Source organism: Neoarius graeffei, chromosome 7 (genome assembly GCF_027579695.1).
Source record: "Neoarius graeffei isolate fNeoGra1 chromosome 7, fNeoGra1.pri, whole genome shotgun sequence".
Classification (NCBI taxonomy): Eukaryota; Metazoa; Chordata; class Actinopteri; order Siluriformes; family Ariidae; genus Neoarius; species Neoarius graeffei.
In genome coordinates, this window is record NC_083575.1 from 28,217,089 (window position 1) to 28,238,680 (window position 21,592).

The 21,592-nt window shown below is 43.9% G+C and overlaps 1 protein-coding gene across 1 annotated transcript in view; it reads left to right on the forward strand.

Annotated features, from left to right (window-relative positions):
- The window catches only part of micu1 (mitochondrial calcium uptake 1), a 142,533-nt gene that overhangs the window by 72,248 nt on the left and 48,693 nt on the right, over nucleotides 1-21,592 (forward strand). Inside the window, exon 5 of the mRNA XM_060925465.1 lies at nucleotides 3,540-3,583. Within this exon, the coding sequence (XP_060781448.1) occupies nucleotides 3,540-3,583 (44 nt within the window). The remainder of the gene's footprint in view (nucleotides 1-3,539; nucleotides 3,584-21,592) is intronic.

The following is a 21,592-nucleotide window of genomic DNA, read 5'->3' on the forward strand; positions in this document are numbered from 1 at the left end:
AAACACGAAAGAGGAAAGGAATCGGAAGCGTACGAGAGTTATTTATCCTCTCCTGGATCAGAATCAGAATTCTGATGACCAGCTCATCTAAGGTGTCATTGAGGCATCATGTTAGTGTGGGTCACTGGAGGCTGGGTGTGTACGGCGAGTCATTAGAGTGATCAAAGGATTGCCCGTTAGGATGATCAATGGCAAATTTAAGATGCCATTCCTCACTCAATCTGGCAGTCTGACTCTCTCTGCAAATTTAGGCATCTTAAAATGTTTTTATTAATGCCAAATAAAATATCCAGCACAAATTATATATAATAGACATAAATTAATAATTTATAAGTTTTATTTTAAACACGTTTTTAGTTAGCGGGACTGCAGCTTATCACCGCTCCCGCCCACGCCCGCATATGTGCACTCCCACTCCCGCCCGCACCCGCAATGAGCTTTCAAAATTTGTCCTGCGCCACACTGCTTTGCGGCGGGTCCCGCGGGACTCCCGCGGGAGTGCAGGGCTCTAGCTCAAGGGCACTTCAGTCGTTCCTCGTATATATGAGAGACACACGATGTGTGTGTGTAATTGTGTGTGTGTGTATATATTATATATTAAGTGATATTAATTTAGTTATTTTCTATTATATTATGTTTACCTGTTACCTGTCCTCTTCGTGGCACATAGGGCCTTCACAGAGCTCCTCCACCTCTCCTTGTTGGCCGCCGTGATCCGCACCTCGTCCCATACACTCCAGCCTATCTCTCTTCTTTCCTGTTCCACAGTCCGTCTCCAGTTTTGCACTCAAGTTTCCATTAATGAAGAGTTTATAACATCAACGAAACTGACTTCATGTTAAAGCTGTTAATGTTATAGTCATGTTGTCTGTTGTTGCCCAAATGAGGATGGGTTCCCTTTTGAGTCTGGTTCCTCTCGAGGTTTCTTCCTCGCGTCGTCTGGGGGAGTTTTTCCTTGCCACTGTTGCCACAGGCTCGCTCATTGGGGATAGATTAGGGATAAAATTAGCTCATATTTTAAGTCGTTCAAATTCTGTAAAGCTGCTTTGCGACAATGTTTATTGTTAAAAGCGCTATACAAACTTGATTTGACTTGACGTTGTTTTTGGTCTTCCTTTTTTCCTTTTCCCTTCTGGTGCCCAGGTCATTGCCACATTTACAGTCATTGTCTCCATCTTGCCTAAGAATATTGATCAATCATCTTCCATCTGCAGACTTCCACTTCTCCACTCAGTGGTTTCATTCTTGCTCTTTCTAGCAGCTCATCCATACTTATATGATCTTGCCAACGGATGTGGAGGATCCTTCTCGAACATTTATTGTTAAACGCGTTCACTGCCCTCCCCTTTAAATGGCAAATTTGCTCTGCTTCTGGTTTCTGTAATAAGGTGTTTTTAGAGGAGCGGGTTATCAGCCCTCAGCCCAACCCCCAACCTGGAGGACCAGTGGATCACTCTTCGTCAGGCCTCCTACCCTTTGACCTGTCCGGCTTGGGTGACCCTACCGGGAGTACATGACTCCCGCCGGCATAGCTCTAGGGGTCACTGGGACACACAAACCACCCCGCTACGATAAGGTGGTGATCCCATGGGGGGATGTTTCTATATCGGGGGGGGGGCCCAATAAAGTGCGCCTTATATTGTTTCTATGGGAGAGTTCGCCAAACTCGAGCGTGACGTACAGTAATATTGCGCATGCGCATAAAATTGGTTGGGAAGAACCATTCACAATGGCCGAAAAAAAATAACATCACCTAGTTTTGGTGGCGATTTATCGCAGGATGCAACTTCGTTGCCAACTGATGCTAAGCAGAGATATGCAGCAAAGCTTTGGTACAACAGTGGCACCAAAGTTTTGCCTGATCTGTATGCAATTATGGACAAATGGGATCCAAATCCAAGCACCTGACCTGACCTTCGGCGATATCTACGTGCATTTGATTGACACACCTTCAATATACACAAAAGAATCAATGAAAGCCTACAAGTCTCTTGATGCATCCAAGTAAATGTTGCTGTGAGGCGACAGCGCTAACCACTACACCACCGTGCCGCCTTAATATCATAATATTAAACTGCAAAACAAAATAATAAAAAAAAAATTGTGTCTTACCAGATATAAAGTGTCGGTAGGTTCCGACTCGTCACGCTTAATTGCTGCGATCCAAAGCTTTCGGCGAGCTTCAGGTTTCTTTGGAATACGGTAAAAGCCCTTGGGATCATTCTTTATCAAACCTGCACGTGCAGCCAATAACCCAACACGACACTACCATAATTAAGTAATGACCCGATAACTCCGATGGGCCATTTATAAACAGCCTCTTGCCGACCAAAACATCACGTGACCATTTGGTGACGTCACGCCGAACTCTCCTGTATAGGACACACTTTATTGGGGGCTCAGCTCTGTTGTCTGACCCTCACCGTAATTTTGTTTCTTAATTCACTTGGTGAAAGTTTAATAAACTAAGTACCTCATTCTCATTCAGAAGATTAGCTTCAAGAACAGATTCTCAGCTTGCCATCGTTAATAGTTCCTGAGGAAAATGAAGTGTCTGCTGTATTAAAATAAACAAACGGTCGGCCAGCTAAATCCTGGATTGTTCCCAGCTGGCTGAATTTGCACAATCTATCAAACTATCACAATGCATACAAAATGCAGAGGATAAGAATGAATGAATATATATATATATATATATATATATATATATATATATATATGAGAAGCATAGGAAAATGGAAATGGGCTTAAAGGGGAACAGAGGGCAATATATAGAGTAAATATAACAATAAAACACACGTTAACGAACCTTATTCAAGACTTACAAAAGTTTTTTGTTCTAAGGTTGGAAAGTTATAGTGTTTTGAAAGTAGCTCGAGCAAACTATTTCCGCAGTTTGAACAGCCCGCCATGATATTAATTTTATCCAATCAGAATGCACGTTCATTTTCTCTGCGTAACACTCATGACGCATGTATGTGCCCAGTTGTGTTGGCTCATTGAGGTTGGGACTAGCATGTGTGAATCGGAAGGTAGGATGAATTGTAAGTGATCGGCTACACAATGCCACAGTGTGTTGCTTTCGGGTGTAATAACAGGACCGATGGAAAGCATAACGATCCTCCAGACGTGTCTTTTGCGGGATCTCTTCGTATGATTCGACAGAGCTGTCGCTTTCACTTGATGCGCCCGACGCCATGGTTACACGCTTCTCTCCTAGTGCAGTGGGTAGGGCTGACGTCACGGTCTTTTAAAAATGGCGACTCTTGTGCCGTTTAGCGTACCGACTATTATATTTACAATTACCAAGATATTTCGTTGTTTTCTAGTATATAAATTTGATAGAATACTTAAGAATACGTTACTTTGTCACATCAGCAACTGTATATATTATATTTGGTACCCCTTGAATGTACCATATTAGTCAATGGTTATTATGAAAACATTGATAACTGCAAATGTGTCCTGATGAGAACATATGGAACTTCGATTCATTAACTATGTCTTTCTCTCCATCTGTCTCTCTTTCTGTCTCTTAGACCTCGGTCTGGATCAGTTTGTGGTGAAGCGCTATGATGGAAAGGTAAGCTGTAGTGTGTGTGTGTGTGTGTGTGTGGGTGGAAGCAGAGAGGTTACCAAGCTATTGTTCTTCCCAGCAGGATGTTAGCAGAGAATGTGTGTGTTTCAAAAGCCGCTTTTCATAAAGCCATTATTCTTTTTCTTCAGAAGGACCGATGCCTTGGATCCCTCATGATGTCTTAGGTGGGGTTTACATTAGACCGTATCAGCAGATCATCAGATTAACTTTTTTAAAACGATTAGCGTGCACACAGCAACACCAATACACGGATACGCTCGGCTCCGCAGGCATCCTGCGCTCCAAATCACTCCGCCCTGAACAGCGAGTGCCCTCTGGAGGGTGCACACTCCGGCCCTGCGCAGCTCACAGAGCGCGCGAGTGAAGCGCACGAGCAGTGATTCGGGACTGAGCCGCCGTGTGTGTGATCCCAGCGCATATCACTTACCACTTGCAAGTGGAAGGATGGCAAGCCTAAAGACGATCATAACTACACAATGGGCAGTATTTGCATCAGTATTTGCAGTATTTTCATACTTTTATACTCTTTAATGAAAGGTGATACAAGGCGGAAGTCCGCGCCGTTTTTCAGCAGTCGCGTCACATGACCAACGCCAGCGAATCAGGAAGGTGGATGTCACAGTGACGTCGTCCAATGAGACGCCAGCTAGAGCTCAGCACAGCGTATCCGCGTATTCTCAATGTTTACACAGCACCGGACCAGACACGATCTGGATTGAATACGTGGACCCTGGCGGATTCCCGTTTCCCGGCGTTTCCAGGCGTTTTAATGTAAACGGACAGTGCATCCGCGAAGAAAACGAGACAGATACGGTCTAATGTAAACTTGGCCTTAATTGTCTTTGGTGTGTGTGTGTGTGTGTGTGTGTGTGTGCATCTGTGTATAACTAACTGCCTAACCAGATTCTGTGATCTTTGTAAGACAGCAAACAAACTGAAGACAGAAGTAGTGTGTTCTTCTCTTACTTTCCCTCTCTCGCCTTTGTAACACCTAAAGCACGGTCTCTGGACGCAGCGGTGTTTAGAGCAGGGTCTCGTCTCCATGCTGTTGTCCAAATCTGTTTTGCTTCTTGTACAACATGAATATTAATGTCTGACTTTATAATGATAACGAGACGCACCCAGCCATCTACGGTAATAGCAATGGGAATTTTTTTTTTTTTTGAATCAAGACCCTCTAAATTATTCTAAAATTACTTTTTATTGTGACCGGTTGAACATTTTAGAACAGACTCTTCATAATGGCGAACAGGAACAGCGAGCTGCGAGCAGATATGCAAAATACCCAAAATGGAGCGTGAGAGAGTTTGAGAAGAAAGCACCTTGCTATTCGGTCTCTGAACGTATCCACGTCAAGCTGACACGATGAAGAGTACTACGAGGCTTAGCCTCGCCTCTCTCCAGCCATTAGCGCCATTATCCGTGGGAGGCATACAGCGCGGTCACAAGTGCAAATGGAGTGCTTCTTTATTAACTGAACCTTGGACAGTGCACACGTATTTGGACAGAGCTGGGCTTGTCTCAGCCACCCACACGCTGATTAGCCCACTCGAGAGATATGATTAAAAACCATAAATCAGAACCGTTAAAGCATAATTCTGTCTCAGGGGAACCTTGCACAACATAATTTTTCTGCACTTCAGTCATTTTTCTTTTATTTCGCTGTTTTCCAGCTCAACATGCTCGCATCTGTTCAAACTGATCTCACGGTGTCTCCTTCCACTTTTTTTAATGCATTTCTCTCTCCTTTTTTATGATTTTGCACTTAGACGCTTTAAAACCAGCCAAGAGTGGTACTCATTTGATTAGACCTCTTGTTTTCCATTTCTTTACCCCGTAGTTATGTTTTACACATGTGCACCCAGCTGTTATTTGAGCAGCATTATTTATACCAGACATACAGTGGTGCTTGGAAGTTCGTGAACCCTTTCGAATTTTCTGTATTTCTACATAAATATGACCGAAAACATCATCAGATTTTCACACAAGTCCGAAAGAGAACCCAGTTAAACAAATGAGACAAAAATATTATACTTGGTCATTTATTTATTGAGGAAAATGATCCAATATTACATATCTGTGAGTGGCAAAAGTATGTGAACCTTTGCTTTCAGTATCTGGTGTGACCCCCTTATGCAGCAATAACTGCAACTAAACGTTTCTGGTAACTGTTGATCAGTCCTGCACACTGGCTTGGAGGAATTTTAGCCCGTTCCTCCGTACAGAACAGCTTCAACTCTGGGATGTTGGTGGGTTTCCTCACATGAACTGCTCGCTTCAGGTCCTTCCACAACATTTCCATTGGATTAAGGTCAGGATTTTGACTTGGCCATTCCAAAACATTAACTTTATTCTTCTTTAACCATTCTTTGGTAGAACGACTTGTGTGCTTAGGGTCGTTGTCTTGCTGCATGACCCACCTTCTCTTGAGATTCAGTTCATGGACAGATGTCCTGACATTTTCCTTTAGAATTCACTGGTATAATTCAGAATTCATTGTTCCATCAATGATGGCAAGCCATCCTGGCCCAGATGCAGCAAAACAGGCCCAAACCATGATACTACCACCACCATGTTTCACAGATGGGATAAGGTTCTTATGCTGGAATGCAGCGTTTTCCTTTCTCCAAACATAACGCTTCTCATTTCAACCAAAAAGTTCTATTTTGGTCTCATCCATCCACAAAACATTTTTTCCAATAGCCTTCTGGCTTGTCCACATGATCTTGAGCAAACTGCAGACGAGCAGCAATGTTCTTTTTGGAGAACAGTGGCTTTCTCCTTGCAACCCTGCCATGCACGCCATTGTTGTTCAGTGTTCTTCTGATGGTGGACTGATCTCATTATCTCTAGCCGCTTTATCCTTCTACAGGGTCGCAGGCAAGCTGGAGCCTATCCCAGCTGACTACGGGCGAAAGGCGGGGTACACCCTGGACAAGTCGCCAGGTCATCACAGGGCTGACACATAGACACAGACAACCAGTCACACTCACGCTCAATTTAGAGTCACCAGTTAACCTAACCTGCACGTCTTTGGACTGTGGGGGAAACCGGAGCACCCGGAGGAAACCCACGCGGACACGGGGAGAACATGCAAACTCCGCACAGAAAGGCCCTCGCCGGCCACGAGGCTCGAACCTGGACCTTCTTGCTGTGAGGCGACAGCGCTAACCACTACACCACTGTGCTGCCTCTGATGGTGGACTCATGAACATTAACATTAGCCAATATGAGAGAGGCCTTCAGTTGCTTAGAAGTTACCCTGGGGTCCTTTGTGACCTCGCCGACTATTACAAGCCTTGCTCTTGGAGTGATCTTTGTTGGTCGGCCACTCCTGGGGAGGGTAACACTGGTCTCGAATTTCCTCCATTTGTACACAATCTGTCTGACTGTGGATTGGTGGAGTCCAAACTCTTTAGAGATGGTTTTGTAACCTTTTCCAGCCTGATGAGCATCAACAACGCTTTTTCTGAGGTCCTCAGAAATCTCCTTTGTTTGTGCCATGATACACTTCCACAAACATGTGTTGTGAAGATCAGACTTTGATAGATCCCTGTTCTTTAAATAAAACAGGGTGCCCACTCACACCTGATTGTCATCCCATTGATTGAAAACACCTGACTCTAATTTCATCTTCAAATTAACTGCTAATCCCAGAGGTTCACATACTTTTGCCACTCACAGATATGTAATATTGGATCATTTTCCTCAATAAATAAATGACCAAGTATAATATTTTTGTCTCATTTGTTTAACTGGGTTCTCTTTATCTACTTTTAGGACTTGTGTGAAAATCTGATGTTGTTTTTGGTCATATTTATGCAGGAATATAGAAAATTCTAAAGGGTTCACAAACTTTCAAGCACCGCTGTACCTTCAGCTGCATACCTTTTGTACAACTGGAGGATTAAATTGCCTCTGAAATCAAACCTGGCTTTTAAAAGCTTTTCGTCTGTCCTTTTAGTCAGTTTTTTTTTCCACAGAAGCAATTTCGATGACTCCTATATTTTTCGTCTTGTGTTCGTCGAGTGAAATGGTCTGTAGAGTGTATATGTTCCTCCTCCAGGGTCTGTCCGATGCATGAGCGTCTTTCGTACGTACACATTTAGGCCATTTTGTCACCGTGTATGCAGGCAATTTCATTTGTGCTGGATTTTCCTCCTCCTTCATTCGGTAAAGGTCTAAGGAGGACGCTCCAACGCTTTTTCTCATGGAAGTGATCTGTGACGAGGGTGTGTGTGTGTGTGAGGCAGCTCAGCACAGGAACCCTCTGTTTCCACCTTCAGCGTCTTTTCCTCCTTTCCAGTTTCTCTTTATTTTTTGCTGACGTTCAGTTTTCCACATTTATGGAACAAGAATACAGATGACTGTGGAGTTCTGTTTTTCCCCCTAATTAGCTTAAGTACAAGACCAAGTACAGTAAGAAAACGGCATGGCTTAAACTGGCAGAGTCTCATGGCATGTGCACAAATATGTCACGCGCGCACACAATTCAATTGCCCTGAGGAGCTCAGCTGGGATTTCTGACTTCCCAGCGAAGGCAAATTTCTGCATCCTCTGGGGTTAGTTATTTCCCTCCCAAATTTTCCATTCACAGCGTTTTTGCATCGCACATCGCTCACTCTCGATTTCTCTCACCTTCTCCTTCTCAGTCCTTATTTGGCAGTTTGCGCTGCGGCCATGGCGCTCATCGTCTTTTTCATCCATCCTTGTGTCTCATTAAGGTTTTTTTTTTTTTTTTTCCAGCCTTTTGGTACTTTCTCCATTCAATCTACCTTCTCCTGTTTTTCTTTCCGTCTCTCTTTTTCTGTCCCCCTGTATAATAGGACATATATATATATATATATATATATATATATATATATATATATATATATATATGAGTGATTCCACGCTTATGGGTACTGAAATGGGGACATGAACTTATTTTTAAAAATTCACCTAAAACCATTTCTTTTTTTTACCATCAGGTCACAAAACATGTAATCTTTAATGAATGATATGTTAAAAGATAACTTTAATTTTCTGAGATGTAATAAAAACATATTTATATGCCAAAGTCAGAACGTAACAGAAGCGTTGTGGACATATATATTCTCAATTTTAACAATGTAGAATTACTTTTTGAAACATAGGAAGGTGATGTTTTAGCAAATATAATTAATTAACATGTGTAGTAGAATAAACATACACATTCTTTCAATAAGATTAACATGGTATAGAGCTAGATTGTAATTAATTTGTAACAGACGCGAGATGGACAATCGTAACAGAAGTAATGTAACAGACATCATTTTGGAACTCATAGGCTTGACTTTGGCATATAAATATGTTTTTATTACATCTCAGAAAATTAAAGTTATCTTTTAACATATCATTCATTAAAGATTACATGTTTTGTGACCTGATGGTAAAAAAAGAAATGGTTTTAGGTGAATAAGTTCATGTCCCCATTTCAGTACCCATAAGTGTGGAATCACTCATATATATATATATATATATATATATATATATACACACACACACACACACACACACACACACACACACACACACACACACACACAGGCTTTCATCTAAACCGGGAAACGGGGCGCTGCGCCCTCTTACTCTCGGCGTGCGCCCCCTTACTGAAATGCCGATTGAACCCCAAGTCACACTTAGGCCATGCACTTACCGTATATGCTACTGCACAACATGCAGTCTTTCTCAAAATGATCTTTTCTCCGTGAAAACATCCCAGCAACACCACATGACAATGTGTCTGATCATCAAATACGTTATAATTGCTCCAAAAATATTCCAATCATAGTAGATACACCGCCAGACGGTGCAAAAACAATCCGAATTGGCGTTTTCCAGACTGAGGCGCCATGTTGTTTACTTGTCGCGGCTGCTCTCGCGAGATTTGACATGGGTTACATACAAGGTCAGCTGACTTATAGAGCGAGATTTCTCGAGACTGAATGACCTTTCACCCACCGGCGTGGGAGTTTTTGACAGAAGTAGTTCGCGAGTTGTTTTTGTTGACACTTGGGCATTTAAAGATGTCATCCCGCGGCACGAAACGGAAGAAAGCCAAAGGCTGTCCGGGGCAGAAGAAGATTACTTTTCTTTTTCAATGTTGACAATTTGTTACAATTTCCCTGTCAGAGAGCCTCAGAATGTCCCATCGTAGCCTCAATTTTTCAAAGGCTTCGCACGGCAGAGGGGGGGACGGACAACCGGCACCAATCCCCCCCCCCCCCCCCCCCCCCCGCTCTCTCGCCATGGTGAGCGCCCTCGTACTAAATTTTTCTAGAAAAACCCCTGATATAACTGGATTTGGCCCAACCGCTGAGAATTTGTTGCAGTCTAATGGACCGTGCTTTATGGATGCATAACATCTTTGTCCTAACCTTTTTATATTTTTCCTTAACAGTGTTTTATAGCTTCGCAGGTGCTGCGCTCAGCTGCCTTTTAACAACAAATTACAGCATTCGTTCAGGTGCATGATGGGTGTATGGGGAGACTCACCAGGGGAAAGTGCTTCTCCTGTCTCCAGTGTATAACTGTATTGACTCTCTCTCAAGCAAAACCATCATTATTCCTCTTGGCTTCTCGATGGTTTCTCCGAGTTGTGCTGCAACCTAACGTAACCTAACGTATACTTGATGCATCTTGTTGTGCTGGATATATCTGCAGCTGTCTCTCACCTTCTTCTCCACTCATGTAACCAATAAAACCCTCCATTCTCTCTCCTCCCTGTCTCTCCATCCTTTTCTTCCCTCCATTTCATCCATCCACCCTAAATCCTTCCACTCTTTCCCATCCATGCTGTATGCCCGTCCCTCTGTGTAGGACTTCTGGCAGGTATGGGGACGATACTGAGCTGCATGTGTGTGTGTGTGTGTATGCAAATGAGGGCCTTTGTACTTTAAAAAAAGAAAAACCCTTCTCTCTCTTGCTTGCTCACTCTGAGAGGTTTTTTTTTTTTCCTCTCTTCAGAGTTGTCAGAGCTTCAGCAGATGCTGCTCTCGCTTCGCCTGAGCCAGGCTTTCACCTAAATCGTGATCCTCAATTGCACTGCGCAGGAGCATAGCCAAGCAACACATTATAGCGATGTACATGTAATTAATCATTCGTTTGGGAATATAGCATGCTGGCAAGCCGAAAGTGAGAATTTTGGTTTCAGCAGAAATGAGATGGGAATAATTACTGACGGTGCATTTCTCTCCGAATGGTACATCAGACTGACTGACTGACTGACAGACACAGGCAGATAAATGGGACTCAACTTTCCATAATAAATGCTTCTGATCTTAGGCAGATTTGTAAAACTTGGAGCGTCAGTGTGGAGAATGAGAGGAAATCAAAACCCCACGGTGCCACTGCTGGAGTTTTTATACCTCTAGTAGGGTTACGGCCACCTTTTTTTTTTTTTTTACATTGCCTAAAAGAAGTTATTGTGCGAAATTTGGTTAAGATTGAACAATGTTTAGAGGTGCCACAAAGCCATTAAAGTTTTCACTCAAGACACAATATAAAATAATGTGGCTTATTAACTGTTTCATATTAATACAAACAATACAGATGTTTTCTGAATGAAATTTTTTTTTCTTTTTTCCGTTTCCGGTTGAGAGTACGTCGTGCGCATTCTGGCTGCCGCTTCTCACCACCAGAGCTTTTTTAATTTTATTTTTTTCTTTTTCAATTTTCATTTTATTTATTTATTTTTTCTGTGCGTTTGATGTTTGAGTGTTTTGTCCGCCGGTTGTGGTGTAGCTCCGGACCCAGTTTTGGGCGTCGGTTCCCTCCAGGCCTTGGTTCGCCATGGGCGATGCCTGCGCTCCCGGCTGTGGACTGCAGTGAGCTCGTTGCTCATTTAACATTCGTGGTTGTCCAGCGCTCTGCGCTTTGACGCTTGGCGTGATGTTCCGAGCGATGTTGCTCGGCGGCTGTGCAGGCGGTTTGGGACACAGCAGCGCTCTGCGTGGCGGAGCTTCTCTGCTCGCTTTGTGGATCCACGGCGTGGTGTTCGAGCGATGTTGCTGACGGCGTCACGGCGGCTGTGCTGGAGATGTGGGACTCGTTTTCGTGCGCCTTTTGGTGGGACTGTGGCTGCTACACCACGGGAATTACATCTTGACCCCTACTTGGTGGACTTTTTACTTTTATTTTTTATTATTTACTCATTTATTTTTTTTTTTTTATTGTTATTTTTTTCTTTGTCTATAATTGTAAAGCATCCTTGGGTTTTTTGAAAGGCGCTATATAAATTGAACTTATTATTATAATTATTATACAGTAATATAACTTCCTGTGTTCAAAGTAACGATAGCTATTACTTGTCTGTGATTTTCTAAACCCTTCGGTATTCTGGTATCTTGTGGAGATAAAAGAACACACTAAGGACTTCTCTAGCAGAAGGAAGCTTTCTCCCAGACAGTTCCTTGGAAATGGGACCAATTAACCAAACATAACTGTCCTTTCTGGTTTTGTGCTTTGCACCACCGGTACTACTTGTATTACTGTTGCTAGCCATCTGAAAACCATAGAAAGAAAAACATTCACACCTTCATCAGCATATTATGATCAGTGCTCCTTGTTTAAGAACCCCTTAGTGCATGAAAGTTAACCTTCTATCAGTCTATAAACTCTTCCTGCCTCTTCTTTTTCATAGAAGTGGCATATTCCCTCTAGAACTGTGGCTTTTTGGGGGTTTGAGATCTTCTCTGCAACAGTCTACGCACCAACTAATGTTAATGGCTTAACCCGATTTGCAACCTCGTGTGGCACCTCTAAATATTCACCAATTTTTCTGAAATTTTGCTTGTTGCCTTCTTTTAGCCTATGTAAAAAAATGGTAGGGTAGTCGGAATGTTTTGGTAAAAAAAAATTTTTTCCCATACATTTCGGGACCACCCTAACCTCTAGTTTCAATTTTAGGTCGGGGCCTGGATAATTAATGCATTTTTCTCTTTTACAATAGTCATCATGTCGGATTAGACAATCATAGTACCAGACATTCTTGTCCTGTCTTATTTGGGAGGCTGGCAGCACTACAAATTTGTCCCTGACTGATCAGCGTTCAAGTTCGTGTCCTTGAGGACGAGGGTCAAGAAATTGCCGATCGTAGCTAATGAAAGAACGCGTTGGAGGAGTTGTCAAACTAGGTTAAAAAAAAAAAAATTCTGTGATGAACTTTTCATCAAGGTGTTGTGGAGTTTCTCACATCACTGTTCTTCGATTTTGTCACACTGCAAGGCCTGTTCGTCGTTCCTGACGTTCATATTTGGCCCCATGTCAAAATCAGCTTGAATTTGTGTAGTCTGATCCCGACAAGAGACCAAAACCAAGGACTGATCTTTTATCCGGTTAATCCTTAGTATTTCTTAAGGCATTATTTAAAGGTCCCATGGCATGAAATTTTCACTTTGAGGTTTTTTAACGTTAAAATGAGTTCCTCTGACCTTCTTAAGTCACCCCAGTGACTAGAAATTTCATAATGTGTAAACCAAACTATGCCCAACATTTGAGAATGGCGCGTCAAGATGGCGCGTTGATGAGCTCTTCCCTTTACTACATCAGTAAGGGAGATGATCCCCACGCCCCCCCTGGATTCCCACCCACTGTATGGATTGCCCCGCCCAGTTGTAGTGAGGAGACCATAGAGGACACAACAACATGGCATCACCTAAGCGAGCGAAACATGGAAATTGCGCTGTACATGGATGTGACAACACAGAAAGGAGTCTGTTTTTACTGCCGACGGGAGAGCCCCTGAAGACGCAGTGGCTTAATTTTATTTACTCCAATAATACGCTGTCGAGTCTACCTAAGACGGTGTATGTTTGTCGGAAGCATTTTCCTGAGGAATGTTTCCACAACTTGCAACAGTACAGGGCAGGTTTTGCACATCAACTGTCACTGAAGCCTGGGTCCGTACCAAGCATCCCTGCCGCATCAGCAGCAAACACCGAACAAGTAAGTGTATAACTGTTAAGTCGTTTTGCTGTGTTTTAAAATCGGTGCGTTAGCCTAGCAATGGCTACATTAGCTGTGCAGCTAACCGCTTCCTGCAGTTAGCCAGGTAATCTGCGCCACAAAACTAAAGAGCATGCAGCATGCTCTGTTAAACTGAGTTTAGTCTGGAAATTGACTGTAACTTATGAGCTTATGTTTGACTATTGCTCCGCAATGCATGTCTTCTGTTGGATAAGCGATATGTTGCTGTAGTTGCTGCTTCTATCCTCTTTGGTTATGGAGTGCGTGTTCAAGCCTAGGGTATTATACATTCGTAAACTACCACTCCGAACACTCTCACTCTCTGTTCTCTGTGTCACGTTGAGTTTACGAAAGGAGCCCGAGGGAGAACGGGGTTTTGTCTTAGCAGCGTGGCTACAGGCACTGATAGCAGCGAGTATGTGTGCGCGCAGCTTGGTCAAGCCCCTCCCCCTCCCCCATGGCCCGCCCCCATCCTCTACCCTTCCCCGCCTCCTGCTTCTCATTAGCAAAACGACGCACTGGGAAAAGCGCTGAAATGGGGCTTTCTCCCAGGAGGCTATATTTACGTGCCGAGGGTTCATTTCGAGAAAGGCTGCGGATATAACATCCGGAAGCCTCCACGAGCCCGTTTAAAGCATCAACAAACCACCATGCCATGGGACCTTTAAAGGAGCCGTTTTATTTATTTTTAAAAAAAACCTCTCTAACTTGACCAGGCTTCCTGTTCTCCAACCAGACCCATATCTCCCTAAACCTGAAACAAAGAATTTTACTGGTGTATTTTGTATATAATAAGCGGCAATGTTTGTTTGTCTTGAGCTAACGTCGCCATTTCTCGACGGATTTTCACCAAATTTGGCAAGTAGGTCCGGGGATGACCTGAAATTTTACAGATATAAACAAAATTAATGTACGGGCCCCCGGGGGTCCCATATAACGTTGCAAGAAATAAAGTTTTGTGCGTGTTTGGTGGTTATTTAACTCGCTCACATTGTCGTGCGATTACACTCGGTTTTTGACTTGTTTATTAAAACGATGCGTTATTTTACACTCTCGTACAGCACGAAGGGAATATTTTTCTGTTCCTTTACCTTATCGAGCTACTCATGTAAGAAAAATCAAAAGAAGACACTAAATATTATTTGAGATATTTGGGTTAACAAGCATGCATGTTGCATAATTAGCCAAAGTGGAGGGGTGATTGTGCTACTCATTGTAGTGGACTCCGGTTTTAGGCATAGAACATGCAACCAAGCGCACAAAAATAACCAGACGACATAAAGGGAAAGGGCAAGCAGTTCTAAGATGTGTACAGGTGTTCCCGGGAACGAACGCACACACCTGAAGCACAGCTGACGCTTGCACAACCAAGCTCTCTGTGGTGGAACAATGCAGCTGACTATCGTTTCTGAATTATTAATCATGCATACAAACTGTGTGTGTGAAGGAGGAGTGAAAATATATATGCACACATGATAATTCAGCACTTTAATGATCTATTCAAGTTTCCTAAACATTAGATGAGAGTAGGCTTCCCTGAGGCTGGAGAAATTACATACCTGATCTCGGACAACTCTGAATTTATTTATTTTTTCCTCTCTTTCTCTCTGAACCAGCGATCTTTGCCTGTATCGCTGTATCAGCTCTCTCTCTCTCTCTCTCTCTCTTTGCGTATGCATGCCCTGCTGAATGTCTGCAGGACGGGCACTGCCAGCTGGGAGTGGGTAGCAGATTTGCCTGTTGCGCCCCCTGTCTGCACTCTGTGGCACCACAGTTTGCCCTGACCTCAGGAAGCTCACTTTTTTTTTTTTTTTCTCCTCTGATGTGTGGAATATGAACCGTATCAGACCACATTCTTGGCACGCTCTGAAGTGTGGCTTTGGTGAAAAGGGAATGCACTACACTCACTATCGTCCTTGTGGTCCAAGGGCACTGTGATGTCACTTCCTCTGCCTAGTGTCAGGTGACCTAGGTAGACATGCAGGAGCGGGGGGAGTGACGAGCCTGTGGCATGCTAATAGAGCTACTGCCAGTGGGAAATGGTGTGATGGCTTGGGGCTGAATTTGTTGACCTAATTTTGGACTTTCAGTCTCAGCAGGAGCTCTTCGATGGCGCGCACGCACGTTTGTTTGACCATTCATGCGTGGACCTCAGTAAATGTGCTATTTTAATTTTTATTATATGAAAGCTTTATTTTTAATTGAAAGACACACCACATGCAGTTGTCCTCAGTAAAGCCTAGGTCACAACCGGACGTACGATTTTTTTGGCCGTGCGATTTTTGGCGTTTCCCAAATCGCTGCGTGTTTTTTGTTCGTGGAGAAAGACGCACATTGGCCGTAAGGGCCTCTGCATGCTCTTGCGACAAGGCTTTCGCAGATAGCTTTTTGCAGACAGTTGTAATTTATCGTTGAGCGGGGAGTAATAGGCGTGCGCGATGTTATTCACCGGCACAACGCAAGGGGGCGCGAAATCGCTAGGAGTAGTTGGTGGGTGTGGTTAGTGGAGTGTTTATCCTCCGGTTACTTATAATGACTAGAACTGGAGTCATATAAATGTACGTACTTCCTCGATCAACCGCTCTTCGTGCTGCTCCATCTTCGCTCATGTTTTTAAAAATGGCGGTCGTGAAAACAAACCAAACCGGGAAAGTAGGGAAGCGGAAGTGCGTGTACAGCGGATGTAGAGTGGACCAATCGGAGCCCTCTTGTCTGCGAGGCTTCTGCGGTGGTCACAATTTTTGGGAGGTGCGCGCAGAGCGTCTGCGAAGGTGGAGGGGCTACGCAGACGCTGTCTGCGACGTCGTCTGCGAGGACTGGGTTGTCAGCATAAATTGGCCTTAAGTCTGTCTTGCAACCTGAAAAAAAACGTAAGCGCCCGTAGAGTTTGTTTGACATGACAAAGAACCTCTGCGGCCGGTCTGCAGCCAGTCTACGGCTCGAAAATCAGCACGTCACACGCGCGCCCTCCGTGCGTTTCACGCGGGCCCTCCGTGCGTTTCTTGCGTTTTTTGCATGTAGACCAGCCGTAGGAGCACGTACGGCCGGTTGTGACCGAGGCATAACCAGCTAAAATTCCTTAAAAGCATCCCCCCCCACACACACACACACACACTCCACTCTGAGACTGAAAGTTGATAGTAATTGCTGTATATGACAATCTAATATCTTAAACGCTATTGAGCAGCTGCGATTCCCTGTGACGTAAACCCACAAAAACACCCACACACATGCACTAAGGATCTACAGAAACACCATTTGTTCCCAAATGGCATTAAGATGAAGGATGAAATGAGTTTTGTGAAAGCAAGCTGTGTGTTTGTGCAGCGTGTAAGACTTCGATAATAAAAGAGGACCTTTTCTAACGTCCCTGATGAATGTTGTGAGATTCCGATTGGTGTTTGCCACTGTGCATGGCTTGTATACCTTCTCATAGGCATTTATTCTTGTTTTCTTTTATGCCTTGTTGCTTGCTTTCTTGCCCTTTTTTTTTTAAACTGATGTCGACATAGTCATAAAACAGCTTTGCCGAAATGCATTTCCAACCCAGTGATGGGTGAAATAAGTCTGACCAAGGAAAAGTCCCTGTGAGAAAGAAGCTTGAGGATGGACTCGAATGAGAATGCACCTTCTGCTGGCCATCACTTTTTTTTTTTTTTCTTTCGTTCTTCACATTTTCATCAGATCTGGTCTCTTAACTCATGGTACCTGTAAGTGCACTGGGCTTTTCGACTTGGACACACTATAATTGTGTTCAGGCAGAGAAGCAAGACGCAGGTTGTGATGGTCGAACGTATCGGGTCTCCTCGATTGATTGATTGATTTGACTTCATCACACGTACACACAAGACTGTGTTTCTCTCTTAGGAATCTGTCCATCAGCAGTGCATGTGAATCAACAGGAACCTCTCTCTAGCTCTCACACGTACTTGGTAAACAGAGGGCCAGTTCTGAGTCTAAGGGCTTCACCTTATGTCAACTTCCCAAACAGCAGGAAGCCCTGAAGCAAGGCCAATGAAAAAGAAAAAGAAATGAGAGAGAGAGGCTGGATTCCCCCTCCAGCATTCTTCTACTGTGCTTCCTTCTTAACACACCACTTTTTTTTTTTTTGAAACCAGAGTTCAGTTTCAGCGCTCGCAGCTTTTCGTAACAGATACTCTGCTTCACTTGTAGTCATTTCTACTTCCCTGCTCAGATGTCCCTCAAAATTCTGCTGCTGGTGATCACGGTGGATTCGGCATCGAGCTAACCATTTGCATTTAGCTAAACGTTTTACAAAATCAGATGTCGGAGTTTCCTAACTCATGGTGTAAAACTAATAACTGTGGGGAATTTTACAAGAGAACATCTAAAGGGGTAGCACGGTGGTGTAGTGGTTAGCGCGGTCACCTCACAGCAAGAAGGTCCGGGTTCGAGCCCCGTGGCCAGCGAGGGCCTTTCTGTGCGGAGTTTGCATGTTCTCCCCGTGTCCGCGTGGGTTTCCTCCGGGTGCTCCGGTTTCCCCCACAGTCCAAAGACATGCAGGTTAGGTTAACTGGTGACTCTAAATTGACCGTAGGTGTGAATGTGAGTGTGAATGGTTGTCTGTGTCTATTGCCGCTTTTCCACTACAAACGCGGCTGAGTCGGGCTGAGCCGTGCCGTGCTGAGTCGAGCTGAGTGGGGCTATTGGAGTTGCATTTCAACTACAACCGCGCTGAACCGTGCTGGCTGGAAGTGGGTGGACACATTGGGTGGAGTTAGCGAAAGTGGGTGGACGTCACGTGATGTCGTTAAGCGGCGCAAACAGTGACATCAGTGACCTTTTAAGCGGTAGTCTCACGACCCGGATAGTAAACAATAAACATGGAGGACATGGAGTCGTTAGTGTTGCTGGTCTTGGTTCTGTGGCTTGTTGTCACCGACAACGCCAACAGATACTGGCAAGAGCGTATAGATGAGGCGAGGCGCATAAGGCTCCAGAAATTCTCGTAATTATTCTCCTTCCGGGTTTACGGTGTTTACAGATCCCAGCGTGCTCGCGGGGCGTGTGTGGGCATGTGAGGACACTCCTCCTCACCAATCAGTGCACAGGGGAGTGTCTGCTCACGCCCCCAGCCTCACTCGGCTCGCTTTGGCTCGCTTCAGCCCCACTCCAAAACCGTGCGAGTTTTAGGGGCTAAGCAGGGCTGAAGCGAGCTGAGTCGTGCTGTTCTTTGGTAGTCGAAACGCGAGCCGTGTCGGGCTGAAGTGAGCTGAAAAAGGGTAGTGGAAAAGGGCCATATGTGTCAGCCCTGTGATGACCTGGCGACTTGTCCAGGGTGTACCCCGCCTTTCGCCCGTAGTCAGCTGGGATAGGCTCCAGCTTGCCCGCGACCCTGTAGGACAGGATAAAGCGGCTACAGATAATGAGATGAGATGAGAACATCTAAAGGGCCAGTATACACATTATACACCGCCAAAAACCATGATTACATGCAGGTCAACAGAGCGAAGCTTTTTATTGCTTATAGCTACAGTGCTGAGCGTAAATGAGTGCACCGCCTTTGAAAAGTAACATTTTAAACAATATCTCAATGAACACAAACAATTTCCAAAATGTTCACAAGACAAAGTTGAACATAACATCTGTTTAACTTATAACGGGAAAGTAAGGTTAATAATATAACTTAGATTACACATTTTTCAGTTTTACTCAAATTAGGGTGGTGCAAAAATGAGTACACCCCACAACCAAAACTACTCCATCTAGTACTTTGTATGGCCTCCATGATTTTTAATGGCAGCACCAAGTCTTCTAGGCATGGAATGAACAAGTTGGCGACATTTTGCAACATCAATCTTTTTCCGTTCTTCAACAACGACCTCTTTTAGTGACTGGATGCTGGATGGAGAGTGATGCTCAACTTGTCTCTTCAGAATTCCCCATAGGTGTTCGATTGGGTTCAGATCAGGAGACATACTTGGCCACTGAATCACTTTCACCCTGTTCTTCTTCAGAAATCCAACAGTGGCCTTAGATGTGTGTTTAGTCATGTTGGAAAAGTGCACGATGACCAAGGGCACGGAGTGATGGTAGCATCTTCTCTTTCATTATAGAGCAATACATCTGTGAATTCATGATGCCATCAATGAAATGCAGCTCCGCGACACCAGCAGCACTCATGCAGCCCCACATAAGGACACTGCCACCACCATGTTTCACTGTAGGCACCAGGCATTTTTCTTTGCATTCCTCACCTTTGCGACGCCATACAGTTTTGAAGCCATCAGTTCCAAAAACATTTATCTTGGTCTCATCACTCCAGAGTATAGAGTCCCAGTAGTCTTCATCTTTGTCAGCATGGGCCCTGGCAAACTCTAGGCGGGCTTTTTTCCTCTGCAGTGTACGCCGTATTGTGTCACGGGAAATAGTCACCCCAGTTTGGCTTTCTACTTCTTTAGATAACTGCAGTGAACTCGCATGCCGATTTTCTTCAACGCTTCTCATCAGAAGACGCTCCTGTCGAGGTGTTAACTTCCGTGGACGACCTGGACATCTCTGTGAGATGGTTGCAGTTCCATCTTTCTTAAACTTTTGTACCACTTTTGCTACAGTATTCTGACTGATAAGTAAAGCTTTGCTGATCTTCTTGTAGCCTTCACCTTTGTGGTGTAAAGAAATTATTTTCTTTGGGGAATTCTGAAGAGACAAGTTGAGCATCACTCTCCATCCAGCATCCAGCCACTAAAAGAGGTCGTTGTTGAAGAACGCAAAAAGATTGATGTTGCAAAATGTCGCCAACTTGTTCATTCCATGCCTAGAAGACTTGGTGCTGCCATTAAAAATCATGGAGGCCATACAAAGTACTAGATGGAGTAGTTTTTGTTGTGGGGTGTCCTCATTTTTGCACCACCCTAATTTGAGTAAAACTGAAAAATGTGTAATCTAAGTTATATTATTAACCTTACTTTCACGTTATAAGTTAAACAGATGTTATATTCAACTTTGTCTTGTGAACATTTTGGAAATTGTTTGTGTTCATTGAGATATTGTTTAAAATGTTACTTTTCAAAGGGGGTGCACTCATTTACGCTCAGCACTGTACTTATTGAGTGTGTAGCTACTTCTAATAATCTTCAACTTCTGAACATTTTGTTCTTATTTTACTGGAAATTATGAAAAATATGCCATGAGTAATCGTTACCGTACAAATGTACAGCACCAGTCAAAAGTTTGGACACACCAATGGGCTTTTCTCTGTTTTGACTATTTTCTACGTTGTAGAACAATACTGAAGACATCAGAACTATGCAATTACATTTGGAACATGTACAGAATTATGTGGTAAACAAAATATATTTCAGCTTTAAGATTCTTCAAAGTAGCCACCGTTTACCTTGACGACGCTTTGCACACTATTGGCATTATCTTAGCCAGCTTCATGAGGTCGTCATCTAGAATGCGTCAAAAGTTAATTAGTGGACTAATTTCTTGCCGTCTTAATGCGTTTGAGATCATCCATCCATCCATCCATCCTTTATCCGTAACCACTTATCCTGTGCAGCAAGCTGGAGCCTATCCCAGCTGACTATGGGCGAAAGGCGGGGTACACCCTGGACAAGTCGCCAGGTCATCACAGGGCTGACACATAGACACAGACAACCATTCACACTCACATTCACACCTACGCTCAATTTAGAGTCACCAGTTAACCTAACCTGCATGTCTTTGGACTGTGGGGGAAACCGGAGCACCCGGAGGAAACCCATGCGGACACGGGGAGAACATGCAAACTCCGCACAGAAAGGCCCTCGCCGGCCACTGCGCTCGAACCCAGAACTTTCTTGTTGTGAGGCGACAGCGCTAACCACTACACCACCGTGCCACCTCGTTTGAGATCAAATAGTAAATAATAAAAATGCAGTAAATAGCCGTATTCCACAACTGTAGTAATCTATATTCTGTCAAGAACTACTCAGCTATGTAAAGAGAAACGACATCCATCATTACTTTAAGACATGATGTGTCTTTTTTTTTTTTTTTTTT